This window comes from Xiphophorus maculatus, chromosome 13 (assembly GCF_002775205.1).
Source record: "Xiphophorus maculatus strain JP 163 A chromosome 13, X_maculatus-5.0-male, whole genome shotgun sequence".
NCBI classification, from domain to species: domain Eukaryota; kingdom Metazoa; phylum Chordata; class Actinopteri; order Cyprinodontiformes; family Poeciliidae; genus Xiphophorus; species Xiphophorus maculatus.
Window position 1 is genome coordinate 10,635,346 of NC_036455.1, and position 18,479 is coordinate 10,653,824.

General features: G+C 37.1%; 2 protein-coding genes across 5 annotated transcripts in view; one reads left to right on the forward strand and one right to left on the reverse strand.

Annotated features, from left to right (window-relative positions):
• The window catches only part of mtss1 (MTSS1, I-BAR domain containing), a 55,389-nt gene extending 42,787 nt beyond the window's left edge, over window positions 1-12,602 (forward strand). The window contains exons 8-16 of one of the 4 annotated variants that reach the window (XM_014470873.2): window positions 913-1,070; window positions 1,311-1,418; window positions 2,829-2,926; window positions 4,011-4,236; window positions 4,911-4,982; window positions 5,200-5,460; window positions 6,342-6,509; window positions 6,600-6,756; window positions 7,223-12,602. In XM_014470873.2, the coding sequence (XP_014326359.1) occupies window positions 913-1,070; window positions 1,311-1,418; window positions 2,829-2,926; window positions 4,011-4,236; window positions 4,911-4,982; window positions 5,200-5,460; window positions 6,342-6,509; window positions 6,600-6,756; window positions 7,223-7,866 (1,892 nt within the window). In that variant the 3' untranslated portion in view covers window positions 7,867-12,602. The remainder of the gene's footprint in view (window positions 1-912; window positions 1,071-1,310; window positions 1,419-2,828; window positions 2,927-4,010; window positions 4,237-4,910; window positions 4,983-5,199; window positions 5,461-6,341; window positions 6,510-6,599; window positions 6,757-7,222) is intronic. The other 3 variants (XM_023345112.1, XM_023345110.1, XM_023345113.1) reach the window with 3 other exon arrangements.
• A 618-nt stretch (window positions 12,603-13,220) lies between these two features.
• Window positions 13,221-18,479, reverse strand: part of tmem65 (transmembrane protein 65) — a 30,729-nt gene continuing 25,470 nt past the window's right edge. The window contains exon 7 of the mRNA XM_005804736.3: window positions 13,221-17,838. Coding sequence (XP_005804793.2) covers window positions 17,707-17,838 — 132 coding nt within the window. The 3' untranslated portion in view covers window positions 13,221-17,706. The remainder of the gene's footprint in view (window positions 17,839-18,479) is intronic.

Genomic DNA, 18,479 nt, shown 5'->3' on the forward strand with positions numbered 1-18,479 from the left:
AGTTGTTTGTTTTCCCAGCTCATCTGATTGGCTGTTTGAATCTGTGATGTGGTTGACTGGTTAGTGGGAGTCTCTTATTGTTGTGAAGCCGTTGAAGTGCTTGTAGTGTGAGAACAGAGATCTGTGCAGAAGTTCTGAACGGTGAAACTGGATCCCACAGCTGGATGATAAACTGGATGTGGTTTGCCTGAAGCTGGCCGCCCCCTCTTTATTTCCTCTTTGTTTCTCCTACCCATTAAATCCTCATCTTAATTATGATGACATCAGCGTGATAAAATGTCGCTATATACTACACAGAGAATTTGATCCAAAATCAAGATCTTTGCTTGACTGTCATTTTAGCTTCTTTTTTTCATATTTTTATATTTCTTGATTCATTTTTTTGAGCAGTTTGACCCCTTTTTTATTATTATTAATGTATGGCAAAAAAAAAATTTCTAAAAAAAAAAAAATAACAACCCTCTTATTTCAAAACTATCTTTAAATATATGATTTTTTAAATTACATTGTACAACTTTAGCTCTTGGGTTTTAATGTTTCTTACTAAACAAAGTAAATATTTACAGGGAAATTAAGCAGCTGCATGGTATTTTGTTAAACACTATTGGTTCACTGGATTTTATTTAGGGATATCAAAGGAGAAGGGGTAAAGCCTATGCATACCAGAATTGTATTATTTTTATTTGATAAAAAAAGAAAAAAAAATCCTTCTTCAGAATTAAATGCATCTTTGTGTTGGTGTAGGATATAAATTCCTATTAAAATTCTGATTAAAACTTGACCAAATGTAATAAAAAGCCGTAGGGTAATTAATATGCAAAGCACAGTAGACGACAGCCCGTTTGAGCATGTTTTAGCTTTTCCTGCGGCATGATGAATTATAGCTGTGTCTACCCAAACCTGTGTGTTTAGGTCGCGGAGACCTTCAGCCCCAGCTGGACAGCGCCATGCAGGACGTCAGCGATAAGTACCTGCTGCTGGAGGAGACGGAGAAGCAGGCGGTGCGGAGGGCGTTAGTGGAGGAAAGAAGCCGTTTCTGCATTTTTGTCTCCATGCTGCGGCCAGTCGTGGTCAGTGATGCCTTCAAAAATGTTTATTCTTTCAAAGAAATCGTTTGATGTGAATTTTTTTGAAGAGAGATTAGAGTTTCCACATCAGTTGCAGTAATATATTTTTTAAGGTTGCTAAAATCATCAGATTCTACATAATAATGATACTAAACGCTCATTTCCAAAATTATTGACTTTATTTTACAGTTATTTAGTTGTGCAGACTTTGGAGCGCTCTGATCTGATGTGTTTGCATGTCAGGATGAGGAGATGTCCATGTTGGGGGAGATCACCCACCTCCAGACTCTCACAGATGATTTGAAGATCCTGACCATGGATCCACACAAGCTGCCTGCCTCCAGTGAGCAGGTACTAGTGTTTGACACGAGATGAATCTGATTCTGCTTAGCTGCATATGCAAATACACTATCAGTTATTTCTCAAACTTCCTGTTTGAACAAAGATTAACTATCAGACAAAATCCTGCTCATCATTTCATTGTAAATCAGAGCTCCTGTTTATATATTTTTGCTTTTCTTTCTCTTCATGAAGCTCCAAGATCCTAATATTTCTTTCCTCTAATGGAGTTGTAATCTAATTAATATTTGCTCTACACAAGCAAGCATCCTACTTTAAACTTTTAACTAAGCAACTGGGTTGAAAATAATGTAGAAAACTGATCAGTGATTCAGAAAATATCATTTTTTTCAGTCCAACTTTCCAAATGTTTTTATTTTATGCGAGACGTTGCCGTTCAGTGGAGTTCTGGACGACTGGTTGAAGTACAGATCCAACTGGAACACCACATTTTGGCTCTGGATAATTGTTCATTGACTGAAAAGTGGGAATATGTGCGTCCTTTAAGGAGCCAAAACCTGTTTGACAGAGCTGGAAGCCAACTAGCAGATGGTCAGCCTCCACTTACTCTGACACAGTTTCTGCCAGCAGTGGATAAATCGGTTCATCAAATGATCAAATCTATGTGAAAAGCTTATTTTTTAAGAATAATGTCTATCTTTTACAACTACTACACTTTGTAAAAAATTCTTAAGATTCCTATAGAAATAATTAAACATTTGCACATATATTTCTGCATAAGTGAAAAAAACATTATTCCAGTGATGCAAAAGCTTGTTAATTACCTTCATCAGATGAATCCTTAATGTTTCTTTACATTAGAAACCAGCAGTCAACCTAAACATATTGTGCCGCATAATTACAAGAAGATCAAATTACATTTTAAGCAAGGGATTTTTTTTAGCTATACAAAATATAACATATAATTCCTATTTTGCTTGTAGTTGACAGCAATTTAACTCATGTCTCTATTTCCTTCTTTTCTTGCCCTCCTCTCTTTCTTTCCTTCTTTCTTTCTTTCATTATTTCTCTTTGTTTCTTTATTCCTTCTATCATTTTTCTTTCCTTTGTTTCTCTTTCCTTCTTTCTTTCTTTCTTTCAATACCTACCATAACATCTCAATAAATCTTGGTATTTAAACATTTTAAATTGGTGTAACAGACTGGAGAGTTTAATATGGAAAAAACTGGAATATTTACATTAAACATGTTGGAACTCTGCATTAATGTTGTTTTCTTTCTGCCATCCGCAGGTTAATGCAAATTTTGCTGATGTATTGTTGTTGTTTAAAGTTTTATATATAATGCTAATAAACTTGTATATCAAAAGTATCATCTCCTTCTCCACAAAGAAGCATCAGAACCAGAAACTTTCCTTAATCCTCCTTTTTTGAAGACTGTTTTCTTTTCCCTGTTTCTGCAGGTAATTGTAGACCTGAAGGGCTCGGAGTGCACCTGGTCTTACCAAACTCCTCCCTCCTCTCCAAGCACCACTGTTTCCAGGAAGTCCAGCATGTGCAGGTGTGTTTGACAGCAGAGCCCTGCACTTAACATTGTTAGAAAACCAGAAAACCAGGAAGGTTTCAATAAGAACATCAATCAATCACAAACTGAATCCTTTGTTTCTTTATCATTAACTTCACTTTTTACAGCTTCAGAAGACCATTTGGACCAATTTGGGAACATTTGCAAGTTTTAGGGGTTTTCTTCACCCAATTGTGGATTTTACATCTAATTTCATTATCATTTTTCATTTAGTTGTTAATTTACGACAATGCTTTTTCTCTGCTTTTGTTTATTTTGTATTTCCTCATAGAATATTTTTTTAATGCATTTAGACATCTTTTTTATCTGCTCTTTATTTTCTCCACTGTTGTTTATGACTATTTTATGCTTGACATTTTTTAATGTCTGATCTCTGAGTATTTAAAAAGAAAAAATTACGGGTTAAGACTTCGGGCTTTCAGTGTTTTGGATCGCTTAGCCTGTTTGGTCCAGCCAGCAGACAAATACCAAACTCTTCATTATCTGAGCAACCAAACTTGGTGAACTGAGAATCAATTCCCTACTGCCACCTTGTGGATATTACGTTGAATTTTTGCCTCTTTCTTTTTCCTGAAAAGCCCAATTATTTTATATTTTCAGTAAGTTTTGTGAACAATTTATCAAATCTGCTCTTGTCCTTATGCGACTATAAACTTGTCTTTTGGTCTCAGTGCAAACTTATCTCTCTGGTTTTGGTGTCGATCCAGATATAATGGCTTTGTAAAACTGATTGTGGTCTGGCTTGACTCACTGTGAATCTGCTCTGGTTACAAATGTGGATTCAACTGTTGCTGCTTTTAAGTTCTTAAACTTTAAGAATCTCTAAATGAATCATAAATTGTTCCATCTATATGCACAGCGTCCGGGTTTTATTTTATGTTCCAATACATGACTGATTTTCATTCTTTACAAATTTAGCATTAGCTTAGTATGACTTTGAATGAATAAAGGCAATATATCATCTTCACAAAAATCCCAAGCAAACAAGAGTTTTCCCCAAACACACTTTCCCTTTTAATGAAGTTGAGCCATCTAACATTCCTTCTCCTTCGTCACACAGCAGCCTGAACAGCGTGAACAGCAGTGACTCTCGCTCCAGCGGCTCACACTGCCACTCCCCCACCTCCCACTTTCGTTACCGTGCCTCCTCCTCATCATCTTCCTCGGTGCTGCCCCAGCAGACGCCGGCCCGTCTCTCTTCGGTCTCCTCCCATGACTCTGGCTTCATTTCCCAGGACGCCTACCAGTCCAAATCCCCTTCACCGATGCCTCCAGACAACTTGCAGGTAATGGTTGCTGGTTGGTTCCCAGTTCTGAAACACACCTGAACACCCCTGTTTGGAGAATTTCTAATATCTCTTTATTAAAGATCCACTACTCCGATCCCGTGCTCAATGTTTTATTTTAACCTCAAACAAGTCTTAGTTTGACCTCCGTCTGACTTGTTTAATATTTTTGTGAACTGAGGTAATAGTCTTCTACTGCAGGAAAGATGCTGCCGTTTTGTGTACCGGGTTGCATACAGCAATAACTTTTGCACTTCCAGTGACATGTACAGCATGCAATTAAAATCTAAATGGTTCAGCTTTGTGTTATTGTTTGTAAATTTCACGTCTTTGCTCATCTCATGACATCTTGGTTTGGTTAAATATGACAAACAGCATTTTAATGTTTAGTGAAAAAAAAAAGCTAAACATCTCTGATTGATGGTTGACCTTCATCATCTTCTTTTACATAAAATTTCTGCTGCGTTGGCTTTTTTACAAGCCTGTCTTGACTCCTCGGCTCCATCATTGGATTTCATTAAGATTTGCTGCTTTTATTTTGTTTTGCTTTGTTGTTGTTGTTTTTTTCTATTATTTGTTTCTGCGTCTCTTGTCTTTATCTTGCAAACTGTTGGTTTTGTTTTTTGGTGTGCTTTGCTGTCCTGCAGTTGTGTGTCTCTGCTTTGTTCACTCAGTCTGTCAATGAGGAGTCCTCCTCTTCCTCTTCCTCTCCCTCACATCCTGAGCCCAGCTCCGGGCAACAACAGGTGAACAAATACATGTGGAAACACATGCTGGTGATATGGTTATGCCTATTCTGTTATCAATGAGCACCGACTTGGAGAACAAAAAAAACTACCCTACTGAGGTTGACCCAAACTCGGAACCCCTTCACAAAATAGAATTTTCCCATCTCCGCCACGTTTTCATCATCATTAATTTTGCACTTGTGTTTCTGCCTCTCCTTCACCCGCTCACCTTCAGTTGCCAAACGGCTTTGACCATCACGCTGCCCTCTGTCTTCACGGAGTGGTTCTGCAAGGCCTGGACACCCACCTCCACCCTTCATACTTCACCTATTCCTCTTCCTCCACCACCACCTCCCCCATCTCCTCGCCCTCCTATCAGTGTGTTTCACCTACCTGGGCGTGGTCTCGCTCGGGTTTCAGCCAAACGGGAGAGCTCTCGCCTCCTGGCCCGTCAGGGATTGGAGTGATCCCTTCATCCAGAGTCCCGTCCTGGAAGGTTTGATCTGCATTCCTCCATGATTTCTGTTCGTTTTCCCTTCAGTTTTTCCCTATTTCATATCTGCTCCTTTCTTTCATAGTGGAGGCATCCAAGATGCACAAGTTGGATACAGAAATCAGATTATTTCTGCTGCTGATTAGATAGTTTAGTCCTGCCAAGCAAAGCTTCACACTCAAAGCTTCTTCTTTAAAGTCTTTAATCAATGAAAAACCAAAAAACATTAAATCTGTAGTATGTAACTTTCACAAGAATGTATTTCCTATATATCTATTAAAACTGTCACCATGTTGTGGCGGTATGGTATGAGACAGATAATCTGTGAAAAGATTGAGATCTTCATCCTCTTCCCAATGCTGCTGTTGTCATCTGCAAAAATGCACCACTAGTCAAAGCCAACTAATCAGAGTCAGGAGGAAAGTCTTAGCTCTGTCAATCATGCTCATGTATGCGCTCCTCAATGTGCCAATGGCGGAGAAACAACTGACCATTACAGAAAAACTGTTTACCTGACATTGGTGGCTATGCTAAGTAGCCTTAGCATTCATGACAAGCTATGTTTTGGTGAACCAGCTGTAGCATACCAGTGAGTGGTGCATACACGAGTGTTTGACAGCTCTAAGACCTATAAGAGCTGATGGGTTGTTTCTGACTGCTGGGTGTATTTCTGCAGTTAGCACTGAGGAGTGCTAGGAGGAGGAAAGCAGAGGAGCAATTTTTTTTCACAGATCTGTCCAATACTGTCTTGGCATAATGATAATTTTAACAAAAATCTATCTTTCATAAAAGTTACATACCGCAGCTTTAACTGCACCCATTAACACAGATTTGCATTTACAAATGGAATTACAATATGTTGTTGAATTTTTCTTCTTGTGCAGGACTGGGCCAAACCAGGTCCGTACGACCAGCCAATGGTTAACACTCTGAGGCGGAGTAAAGACAGGAGAGATACTACAGATCCCAGCAGCCACCAAGGCTCTGTTGTCACCACTCCAGTTGAGGACCAACAGGGGATTAAAGGAAACCACACTGTGATGTCTTCAAAAGTCAGTTTAAGGAAGAAAAAGAACATTCAGAGACAGAATTTAAAAGCCAAAGATGCAAACCTTGATGATGTTCTCTTGCCTCCACTCCAGGGGGAGAAGGAGGCCCACGAGGAGCTGGCCAGAGCACTGGCCCGAGGCCTCCAGCTGGACATCCACGGCTCCAGCAGGGACTCGCTGCAGGGCTCCAGTGGCTACAGCAGCCAGACCAACACACCCTGCTGCTCAGAGGACACCATCCCCTCACAAGGTGCATGCACACATGCTACTGACACAATATGACAGTACCTTACGGAATAATTTTACCCTTGTAAAATTCCATAAAACATGAGTTTGTTTTTCAAACAGACAGGAACTTATTTTTAGTCATTCATTTTTTTATCTTAATGAAAAAGTACTAGTTTCATTGGGAAATTATTTCACTTATAAAAATGTCTTGCTATAAGTTAAATAATATACTTGTGGATCTAGTACTGTTTCATCAATATTAAATAATTATTGACTTAAAACAAGCTCCTATATCTTAACAGTTACTTGTAAGTTAGAGTTGTCTTATTTCAAATGTGCCAAGATATATGTACTAGAAATTAGACAAATACCTGGTTAGATTTTGTGTAATTGTAGTACTATAGGCAAGATTTTGATTAATGAGAAAAGCATTAGCTAAACATTTATACTGGCTAAACTTACCATGACAGTTTCTTTGCTCTTCACAGTGTCAGACTGCGACTACTACACTGTCGGTGCTGATCAGGAGGGCGAGCATCAGTCTGACTTCGATAAGTCCTCAACTATCCCGAGGAACAGTGACATCAGTCAGTCCTACCGCCGCATGTTTCAGTCCAAGCGCCCAGCTTCCACTGCCGGTCTGCCTTCTAATCACTCAGCCATCATTACCCCTGGGGTGGCTACAATTCGACGGACTCCATCATCCAAACCCAACTTACGTCGACCCTCTGGGGGCCTGAACTTGGGTCCCATCCCTATCAAGCCCCCTATGATCCCAGTGAAAACCCCTACTGTGCCTGAACATCCTGGTTTCCCAAGCAGAGCAGAAGATGGTAATACACCACGGACCCCATTTAGCCCCCCAACCACCCCTTTGTCACCTAGCAGCAACGAGCCGCTATCACCAAAGTCTGTTGCCTGGGGAACCCAGCAGCCGGACGAAGGATCGGATCCTCCTACCCCACCGCCTCAGCCAGGCGGTCGGCTGACAGAATGGGAACGCCGGCCTCTCCCTGAACTCCTGGAGGAGACGGAGTACTGCGAGATGGAGGACTTTCTGGTGACTATCCGGCGAGGCGTTAAACTCAAGAAGACGATGTCCAATGACCGATCGGCTCCCATTATTCACTGAAATCACCAAGGTCAATGGGACTACACATTCTGTCACTTTCACAATATTGTCTTGAAAGGACAGAAAATGGCTGTAAGTGAGTAAGAGTTACAACCTGAAATTGTGCCAAAATAGTTGAAAGTTGCCCTGAGACTGATCGAGGATCAGTTTGAGTGTAAGGAAATAATTGAAACAAGAAACTTTGACCATTGGCACCTTGGACGAGTCTGCTTTGCTGTACATGGTTTCACAAAGAGGACGATCAGTTAAATAACAAAAGGAAAGTTGGACTTATTCCATTTTACAAACAAGCATACACGCTGAGAACTCCAACACTGGTTCTAAATTAGGGAAAGTTTGGTCAGAATCAAGCAGGAGGTGTAGAAGGACCATTTTAGGAGTCTTAGTTGCGTTTGACCAGTGAAATATCCTGTAGGGGATTACTACAGTGGTCACTGATCTGAGAATTTTGCCTCAGGGCAACTTCAAGATGTAAAAAAAGGGAAATGATTTACTTGTGGATTTTGAGAGAGTTTGATAAAGTCTTTCTGGTAGAGGAGAAGGTTTAAATGAAATGGAAAGAGAAGAAGATTAAATAGAAAGATTCTGAGCAACTGAGCAATTTCAAAAGATTGACTGATTCTGTGTATGTAAATATTCAAATTTCTTTTGTTCTATGCTCATTTCACATCCTCATAGTCACCCTTTTTCAACTTAATGTGCCAAAACAACCCAAAATAATTTCCATGTACCTGAAATGATACTAGTTTTGTGTAACTGGTTTTCTGTTTTGTTTATGTAGGGTAGCACATAGAGTGAAATCCTTCACTACAAATGGCTTAATGGTACAGTTAAACAGTAGACTGCCCTGCATGATGTTACAGTCCAAATCATTTTTAGATTTTAGTGAAATAAATCCCAGCATTGATTGCAGTTCAGTAGGCTAAATCTGCTTTACTGTGCAAACCAATCCATGCCTGTAAACTTAAAATTAAGAAAAAATCTTTAGGTACTATTAAATATTTATTTTTTTGTAATCTAGGTTTGACTTTTGTTTTAAAGATTTGTTTTCTGTAAAGCACTTTGAATAATTCAGACAAATTTAAAAACTGCAACAGTTAGTGATGAATTACTGCAAACTGTAAACCTATATGTGCCAACGTTACTGTATGTGTTAGCATACATAGCACTACTAGAGGCTGTTACTGCCTTTCTCTGGTAATTGGAGTAAATTGTATTGGTATTTTGTGGTGAAGCCTTTGTGCTGATATTAGCTGGCACTGGTGTAAGCAGTAGTGGAAAATATTTTAGTAAAAACATTATTTAGTCAGACTTTAAAGTTGAGTAGCGTGCTACAGTAAACAGAGTATTAATGCAAAACATAGAAATATGTGAGGATTTGAAATAGAGATTTTCTGGGGACAATCATCAAATATTTAAATTGCATTAAAATGTAATTTTAGTTCAGTTTTAAATTTGGTGAAAATGTGCTGAAAGCCTTTCAAAGAAAGGCTATGGTAGATTGGAAAATCAAACAAATTCTTCTTTTATTTGCAATCATTTAGTGGATGAAAAAAAACTTGCATTAGGAAATTGTAATTTACAAAATTACCACTGTCCTAATTATCGGAAACACTAAAAATTCTTTTGAAATTGGGTATTATGGAGGTTTTTTAAATTTATACTTTTTTTATGTTGATCAATGTTTTCAGGAAATTTTAATTATTAATCCAAGACTTCCTGGTTCTGTTGGGTATAAACAGGACATAACAGAGGCCCATTCCCCCAGCCAGAGGAAATGCCATTTAGGTAAGGCAGATGTATGTTGATATACAGTCAGAAAGAGAGTCTCATAAAAATATATACTTGCCTAACTTTGCCCATACCTACAGTCAGAGCAATAAAGAAAATGTTGAAAATAACTAGAACTGTGACAAATCTAACTTGCCAACATACACGGTGAGGAGGGTAAGAACAAAAAGTTAGAGAAATGTATAAAAAAGTGGCACGTTTGGTCCTCCAGTGCCTGGTTTCAACTGAGCGATATGGCACAAGTCTGTGCGTTGCAGTATGTTATAATTCTCCATTGTCTGGTTTCACTCTAGCCAGTTAATGTCTGGTTCGGACCTGCCAAGTTGTGGGTCTCCATTGGCGATGTGTTACTCATTATGTGGGCATGAGTACGGACAGGAACATGGGTGGGCCATGACAGCCAGAGCTGTGGACTAAGCTCTGATAAAAGCATAGTCCACACATGTACCCTTGGGCGGCCAGTTTTGCCAAAGTCTCAATATATTTGTTCATTGTGGGTTGCCTGGTCCACTTGACTCTATATGATCGCTTCCATCACAATTGATAAAAAGTTTGGACCTCAATGTTTGACCATGGAATTATGGTTTCCCATGGTGGTTGAGATATTATTCCACGAGTTTACAAAGTCCGGCCTTCAATTGTCCATTGACATAAATCAATCAAGTTGCTCGAATGTCAGGCGACCAAATACAGTCTGCTATAAATCAAATGGCATGTACACATTATCTGGCTATCTCTGGCTTTTACCACCCCTGAGGTGGTTCCGAAAGTCAGGGAAGAACCATGCAGGATCTTCAAATGGAGATGAATTTGGCTAAGAAGGACTGGGAAAGAACCAGTTGAAGCCATGCCTGTGGAGAAGGGGCATATTTTATGGCCCAGCATATTCAGGAGACCATTTCCACCTCCAGCTGGACCGTCATCAGGCAGGTGCTTAATATGGCATCATACTAGTGAGACGACAAATGTGACGCATTTGTATGCCTCATGCTTGTCTTAGTCAATGGACTGTGTTGTATATCAAAAGTACCTCTGCCCTAACTGTACCGTACCACTGAATGGTGCAGTACGGGTCGGTGGCATGGGTCACTGTTACAAAGGACACAGACAAAATAGCATTTCCATACCATCCAATATCGGTGACTTCCTTGCACGTTTTTACCAGAGGTGCCATGCATTGGGGGGAACTGCTGTGGATTCATTGGGTTTCTAATTCCTTCAACTCTTAAATTTCCACCATTGAGACACAACGGTTAAATTGTCCTGTCTTAAAATCTCATTTTGAAAGTAAAGATTCACTCTCACCCAATTTTTCCTTCTAACTGCAAGTTTATCTGCTGGATGTTTAATAATCAAAAAGGTTTATATGTTGGCATTAGTGAGTAAACAACACAAAAACCTCCTTGTGCTGCCAGAAACTGCTAAAAAGTGGCATCTTCACACATTTAAATTATTTATTCTTTTAAATATATGTACTGTATATGCATTTACATTTCTAAATTACCAGCTGTACTTTTACAGTATATGAAACCTATAAAGATAGTTAATATGCATGATAATTCATGCCTTTTTTGGTTCATAATTTTCCACTAGAACTCCTCCCTTTAGTTAGCATCACTCTAAAGGACCCCTTTTACTATTCCACCCTGTAATGTTCCATATGAATCATAAATGTGTCATATTTCTTGTGACTGCTGTGTCTGAGAACTCAAGCCTGTCGTGTTTCCCACTCCAGGTTTACAAAAACAGTTGTGTAGCTGATGCGATACCAAGCGTATGAAGCTGAATGTTTGAGCCTGTGACCAACAGTGGGTGGTTTTCCTACTGAGGATTAGACGAGTATCAGGAGTTGCATCCAGTTGTAGCGTTAAAATATTCTGCTTGATTATCTGCACCGTTCCTCAGTGTGTTCAGTCAGAAATGTTATTTAAAGTTTAACTCAAGTTGGATCTACAACCATCTTTGTCCTGTGCTCGGCGTGTTTACATGCCATTTCTGTCAGTGTCTCCTTAAAACCCTTTAACGTTTGGCCTTTGACACAAGCTGCCAAATTTTTTTACAGTATGTGCTGAATAATCCTTTGAATTTAGGTTTTGTATGCTTTTCTTACTTCAGGTGCTCCTTTGTGAAGCTTTGCAATCACTCCATTGATAAATTGTTCCAGCTATTTATTTTCAACTGATTAGTCTTTTGAGAGACTGTAAAGTTATCGTTTTCCCCCACTAAAACTTTTATTTTACATTTATTATAGGCTTATGGTGGGCTACCTGCTGTACATTCTGGCATTTGTACACTTGTATAAATGTTCTAATTGTACAAAATTAGAACATTTCAGTTGATTTGACTAAAACCTTTGAACAGTAAGACAAGCATGCTGTCTTGGGAACATTGATTATGGGGTTTGGAGGTGGGTTATGTCTGAGGAGATGAATGCTAAGAAAATATTTGATAAAAGTCTTAGAATTCTTGTTTGAGATTTTGTTTTGTTCTTTTTGGTTTACATTTTTTTACTTTTTATTTGTCTACTATAATTTTAAAATTTAAGCACTCAGAGATAGCAGTAAAAATTGACATCAAGGAAAACCGATTTCTAACAAAACAGATGTTACCATTAAATCAGGAAAGTAAACATTCTGTTAAGACTTGCTAACAGAAAAACATTTTCTGGGATATAAATACTAAACTCCTAGCCTAATTGTCAAACCCACCTCCAAACAAGTTAAACTAAAATTACTTCAAATTTGTCCACAATCATATCCTTACTAATGCTAATAATGTTGTATGAGACATGCTTGTTTTTTTCTCCCTTTGGCAAGTTTTTGAATATCTGATTTTTTTATTCCAGTTATTTCATTCAGTTGTCACACGAATGTAAATTTTTCTACCGTTAACTCAGATGAATAAATTCCCCACGGGCTTTTAACATAATAAAGAGTAAAGCTGGATGTGTTGCGATGTGTTTTTCTTCTTTCACTTGAGCTAATTCAACAGACGGATTTAAGAGGGCTTTAATTTAGAAAATCAAAACATTGTTAATGCAGAAAGTTAAAGTCATGTAGTCCTGTGCTCCTATATTAGGATAAAAAACAAATATATTTCACATAGTATTTTCTGTTTGTCATTTTGTATTACAGCTAATGAATAACCCAAAATGTAATTATTATACAACACTACTATAATAAAGCAATGGTTGATTTGCTTTAACTGTAAGGTGCAAAACACTGAAGCAGCTTATGTTGGAGAAGTTGTGTTAAGAATCCTTTACTTTACCTCTTCATTTCTAAATGCATGGAAACATTGTTTTATGCAGAGTATCTTGAAGCAACCTGTTACAAAACCTATAGAATATAAATCAGAGATCTGACAAGTTAAAATTTATGTATTGTCAAGCAAATAGAAAAAAAAATCTAAATTAGTAAAAGTAGCTTATATTTTATATTTACTTTGACTAACACTTTTACTTCTGAATGGAAGTTGTTCTCAGCAGCTTTATCTGCCTTGCTCCAGGGCACTTCAAGCATAAATGGAGAAGAGATTCAAGTACAGTGACACCTGCAGACCAATGAGTAAACATTCTCATATTTATTATATTACTTTGTTGCACACAATTCTGCAAAAACACTATGTGTAGACAGTACAATTTATATAGTAGAAACATGTTTAAGTGCGTGGCAGCTGCTGTTCCAGACTGACCACAAGATGGCAGCACAACATTGCATTCCTTTCACAAAAAAATATTCCTAATTCATATACCTCAAACATTTTTTTAATTTAAATCAAGCAAATATTGCATTTATATTAATTCTTAAAAAAACAAGCAAGCATAATGTAAACTTGATGCAAAAGGAAACAAATCAGGTTGCTCATGCTGACAAACGGCACGCTACTTATTTTAGTCCCAACTTCTAACAATTTAATACAAAACCTGAACAAACGATAAATTGCTCATTATCCTTCACAACAAATCTTCCTCTGAACAAGGCAGGCAGGAAACAAAGTATCTCCCTCCTTGTTTTAACTCCTGCAGGTGCTTTCATGCTCAGATCAGCATTTAAGTCTTTTAATCACACAATTTGTGCTCATCTCTCTAATAATACATAATCTGTTCAATAAAGTAGATACAATTACAAATAACATTCAAATTTTGGAATGATTTTTGGAAAGATTCAACTTTCCAAAAATGTTGGGTCAAATTTTATTCTACTTTGGTTGGATACGGTAATATACATTAAATGTTAGCTGAGCACTAAAGAACACATAAAGATTGAGCAATGTGTGATCCAGTGGATCAATTTAAGATGCCTCTCAGCTCCTCACACTTCCTTACATAACAGTCAAGCAGATTTTTAAATGTCTCCGTGAACTACACAAAGTTTTAACAACCAGTTCAGCTTCTCTCCAGGTCAGAATAGAATCAATCATTCTAAACCTGTAACAATAACTTAGGCTGGAGCTCTTGTTCTTTGTTGCATGCCTGCATCATCAGAAAATAAAAAAACAAACAAAAAAAAAGAAAAATCTGCATAAACTAAAAAGGAGTTCACACCAACTATTCCATAATCATTACATTAGTTTAATGAACAGGGATTTTCTCCACTTAAATCTCCTACATGTGACTTTTCTTTCAGGTGCATTTCAATAAATTAGAACATCAAAAAGGCTTTTGAGCTATTAAAGCTATGATTAGTTTGGCTCTCACCTCAAAATTTACTCCTCAGACAAATTAAATTAATTCTATGTTCAAAAAAAAAAAAGTTTTTAAAACAGAAATGTTGCATTCTGGACAAAATCACAGGTTAGATTCAGTTGATGACACCTGTCCAATAGTCTTCAATGTTTTTCACAAGGAGGATAGGTCACAAGAGGTCATTGCTAAAGAAGGTGGCTATTCAAAATATCCCAATGTGATATTTGATGGAAGGAAAAACAGACACCAAATCTATCAATAAAATTACATCAAAAAGCCTTAGCTTCCTTAACACCTCAGTAGTGCCTCAATGATTTCTTTTAATGCAACAACTTATATTATTGAAGTAATTTTTGCAAAACGGTCTTAGACCAAGTATTGAGAGGATATACAATTCAGCATAAAGGTATGCTTTTCAACAGGCTGGGATTACTGCATTAAACATCCTTATTTATCCTTAATCATATTGTCCTTGTGTAATCCTGAAACTTAATTAGCTTTGTTGTTTCATTAACTATAAGATAAAATCATAGAAAAACAACAAACAAGAACCTATGGAATTACTGAAATAAATGGACTCTTCAATGATATTGCAATTCACTGAAATGCACCTGCATATATAGTTTGAAATCCAGGCACTATTCCTAACATATTAAACATGCCTGATCATAAAAACAAAGAGAATGAAAACCATTCTTGCAGTTTTGTCTATTAGCACCTTGAAGTTCTGCTGATGTGTTGTTGTACAAGACATCAAGAAAACAGACAAACAAGAGGGGGGATGCAGAAATCTCTGCGCCTTCTTTTTTTTTTTTTCATTGCATAAATGTTTTTGGAAATAAAAATCTCAACCATCTGGAGCTTCCTCTGTGATGACTTCCAAAGAACTAAAATACACAGATGGTGGGACTCAAGTTGAGCACATGTAGGAGAGAAAGGAGCCGAACACAAAAGAAAACAAGCTGATACAGAACAACCTTAAAAACAGAAAAAAAAACTTCAGTTTCTAAATAGTGTGTCTTACCACTGAATGTTTGCTGATATCAAGCCATAGAAAACATCAAAGGATCCTTTCTTATCAAACTGAAAAGGAAAACATACTTGATATAAATTAGAATATGCAGCTACATCAGCTCTTCATGCAGAAACGACAACATTATTCGTCGAGGTAGCAGACAACATTATATCTGTTTCATCTTTATTTTATCAAAGGTTCAAGTTGCACAAGACTTTCATATTCATCTGCAGTGACTATTAGAGTTTGCCACTGAAGTAACGATTACCATCTTTACAAATAAATAGTGTTTGAGATGAAGTTTTTCAAAAGTATAAAGTGTCTATTCATGACAAAAATAAATTTTGTAAATGTGCTTTAATTTAGTTATTTGGAGTGGAAAAGAGTCATAATAGTTGAGCTTGCAAATAAAATTATACATATGAAAATGGGTTAATCTTCTGCTTTCAGTCGAAGATTGTCAATTCTATTTCTGACAAATAGAACTGACCGGGTTCAGTCCATAGGACATCTAGCTGTCGATCCTCCCTTTGTGGGGAATAATTGGAAAGAGGAAGACTCAGTTCCAGGTGAGTGCTTCTACTCAGGAGACTTTCACAGGAGGCTTTTGTGCTTTTTGAGCGACAAACACTTGATTAATTATAATTTTAAAAAAAGTTAAACTTAATGACAAATGCTTAATTAAGAAAAGCAAAAGAATATTCTTGCATTATTTTATTTCTTATAAGTGGGATGCATGAATTCAGCAGACATGCGCTGGTTATTGTTATGACGATTTATGAATTGTTTTAAAAAAAAAAGTTCCATTTTCAAATCTGTCCCTAAATTCTAAAGCCATGATAAAGAGATGCCAAACAGATAGAAAGAATGACCAGTTTTTCCCCCTTGTATGTAGCAAAAGTAAAGTTACAAAACACTGCCCCTCCTCCACTTGTTGCTTCTCATTGCTTGTTACCTGACTGAAGAAACCCTGAAATCTGCTTGGAAAAATGTCCAGTCATGAAACAGACAACAAAGGTCTCAACTGAAGACTAAATCAGTGCTACATCTGATGTAGTAAGACCATTATAAAACCAGTTAGCAAACTGCAAGCAGCATAACTGGTAAGCAGCTGACTGCAGGCTAGTTAGCTCGAATAATAAAACAGCTAAAATCAGCTTGTTCTTAGAGTCAATCAATAGAAAGTGGAATAACAAACAGGTAAACCATTCTGCACAACAAACATTGTAACACTACTATATCCATTATTTTCTTATACCCATGTGCCAAAATCAAAATATCAATAAGAATACCAAATATAACCTTAATATAATCATATTTGTAATAGGAATAGTTGCAGCTTTACTGATTTAATTAAAAGTAATCATATATATATATATATATATATATATATATATAGTTTGTATTGAAGTGCACCTATATTTTATACAAGGTTATCATACCATGCCAAGCTCTAACATAGACCATAACTTAAAGTGAAGGCACCAAATGGATTAGTGTTAACAAGCTTCTCATTCATTGACTTTTCTGGTTGCTTTTGTCAAAATGTCAAGTTCTGCAATACTCTAAAGTTGAGCTACTGTCTGCAAGTCAGGGTCATCCAGAAAAAAGGATAACCACACTAGACAACCTCTAGAGTTGTTCAGCAACTAAACCAGTTATCAAAAACTGAACTAGAAAATCCATGTAGTTCCACCTTGTTCCTTTTTTTAAAGAAAGTAAAAAGGATGTTATGGTTCTCCTTTACAGAAGTCAGCTGAATCAAGTTCTGTAACGGCTCTAATGAAAATAAAAACTGCAATCTAGTCTCCTAACAGTCATCATGACATCATTAGCTTTTATCTGATTCATTTTAAAATGAAAACTATCGAATGAAAGCAGGAATTTTCACGATCGTTAGATAATTCATGCTGATTCTATTAAATTATTTTAATAAAGAAGGTACACTGTGATCAAACAACTAGGATTGAATCACTTTCATGATAAACATGTTGCTTTAAAATAAAATGTCTTAAGGTAACAGACTCTGGGGAATGAGGGAACTAAAAATTGCTTTAGTGTTTCTTTGAATGCCAACAATCCATCTTGAAGGAGCTGATAGAAAAATCAATAAGGAACAGGATCTCATGATGCAGACCGATATTTCCTGAACATAAATAAATGTGATACAGACTAAATTAATAAATGGCAAGAATCAAAAAGAATTATTCCATGATACTGCTGTGTTTGTATTCAAGAGGAGCCAGATTGTGAAAGCCACCTGAGTCGCCTGACAGGGAATCTATTGTTAAATACTCCTTTGTAATGTGGACATGAAGCAGAATCCAGTTAGAGATGTGGTGGATTGTTAGGAATGTGATGCTGCGTCACTGCGGGGCTGTGCTTCTGCCCCGTTCTCCTCCTTCTCCTCATCATCGCTCAGGAAAAGCAGCGGGAACATTCCCAAAATACAGCCGATGGTGATGCCGATGGCTTTCCCCTGCAGGGAGCAGAGAAGGAGTTCATTTTAGACATAATGACGAAACCAAAGTCTTTCATATGCTGGGTGAGAGTTGATATTTTAAACTTGTTCCACGATTACAATACTACTGTTATAATATAGTTATACAGCAGGGTGACTCGGGTGAAATGTATTATTCATAGCAGGGTAGTGGTGGTCCATCAGTTGGAGGTTGCTGTTCTTATTTGGGTGTACTAAATAGGATGCTATGCTGCTTTTTATTTTTTATTTGTTCCCACAAAAATCCAGCTTCCCATTTTCTTTCTTTCAGCATCTCGTTTTGGCTAGTCCTCTAATACGACTTCTATTCCAAGGATATCTTACACTGACGTGATTTAATTGCATATCTTATTTTTATTTATTTTTTTATTTTTGAGTGAGCGGTCTAGCACCATCAGACAGAAAAAAGCCATACAGTTTAAGTGGGGACTCTAAATGATTAAGCTGAATTATTTTGACAACAAAAACCTTTACTGATAGAAACATTCTTAATGGATTTATAACTGAAAGTAGAAAAGCCAAGAGACCTGGGATTAGAGGGACAGATGATCACATTGTATTAATATTTTACCAGCTACATAAATAAAATAGTCATACTCTTAGTTGTAAAAACTCCCATT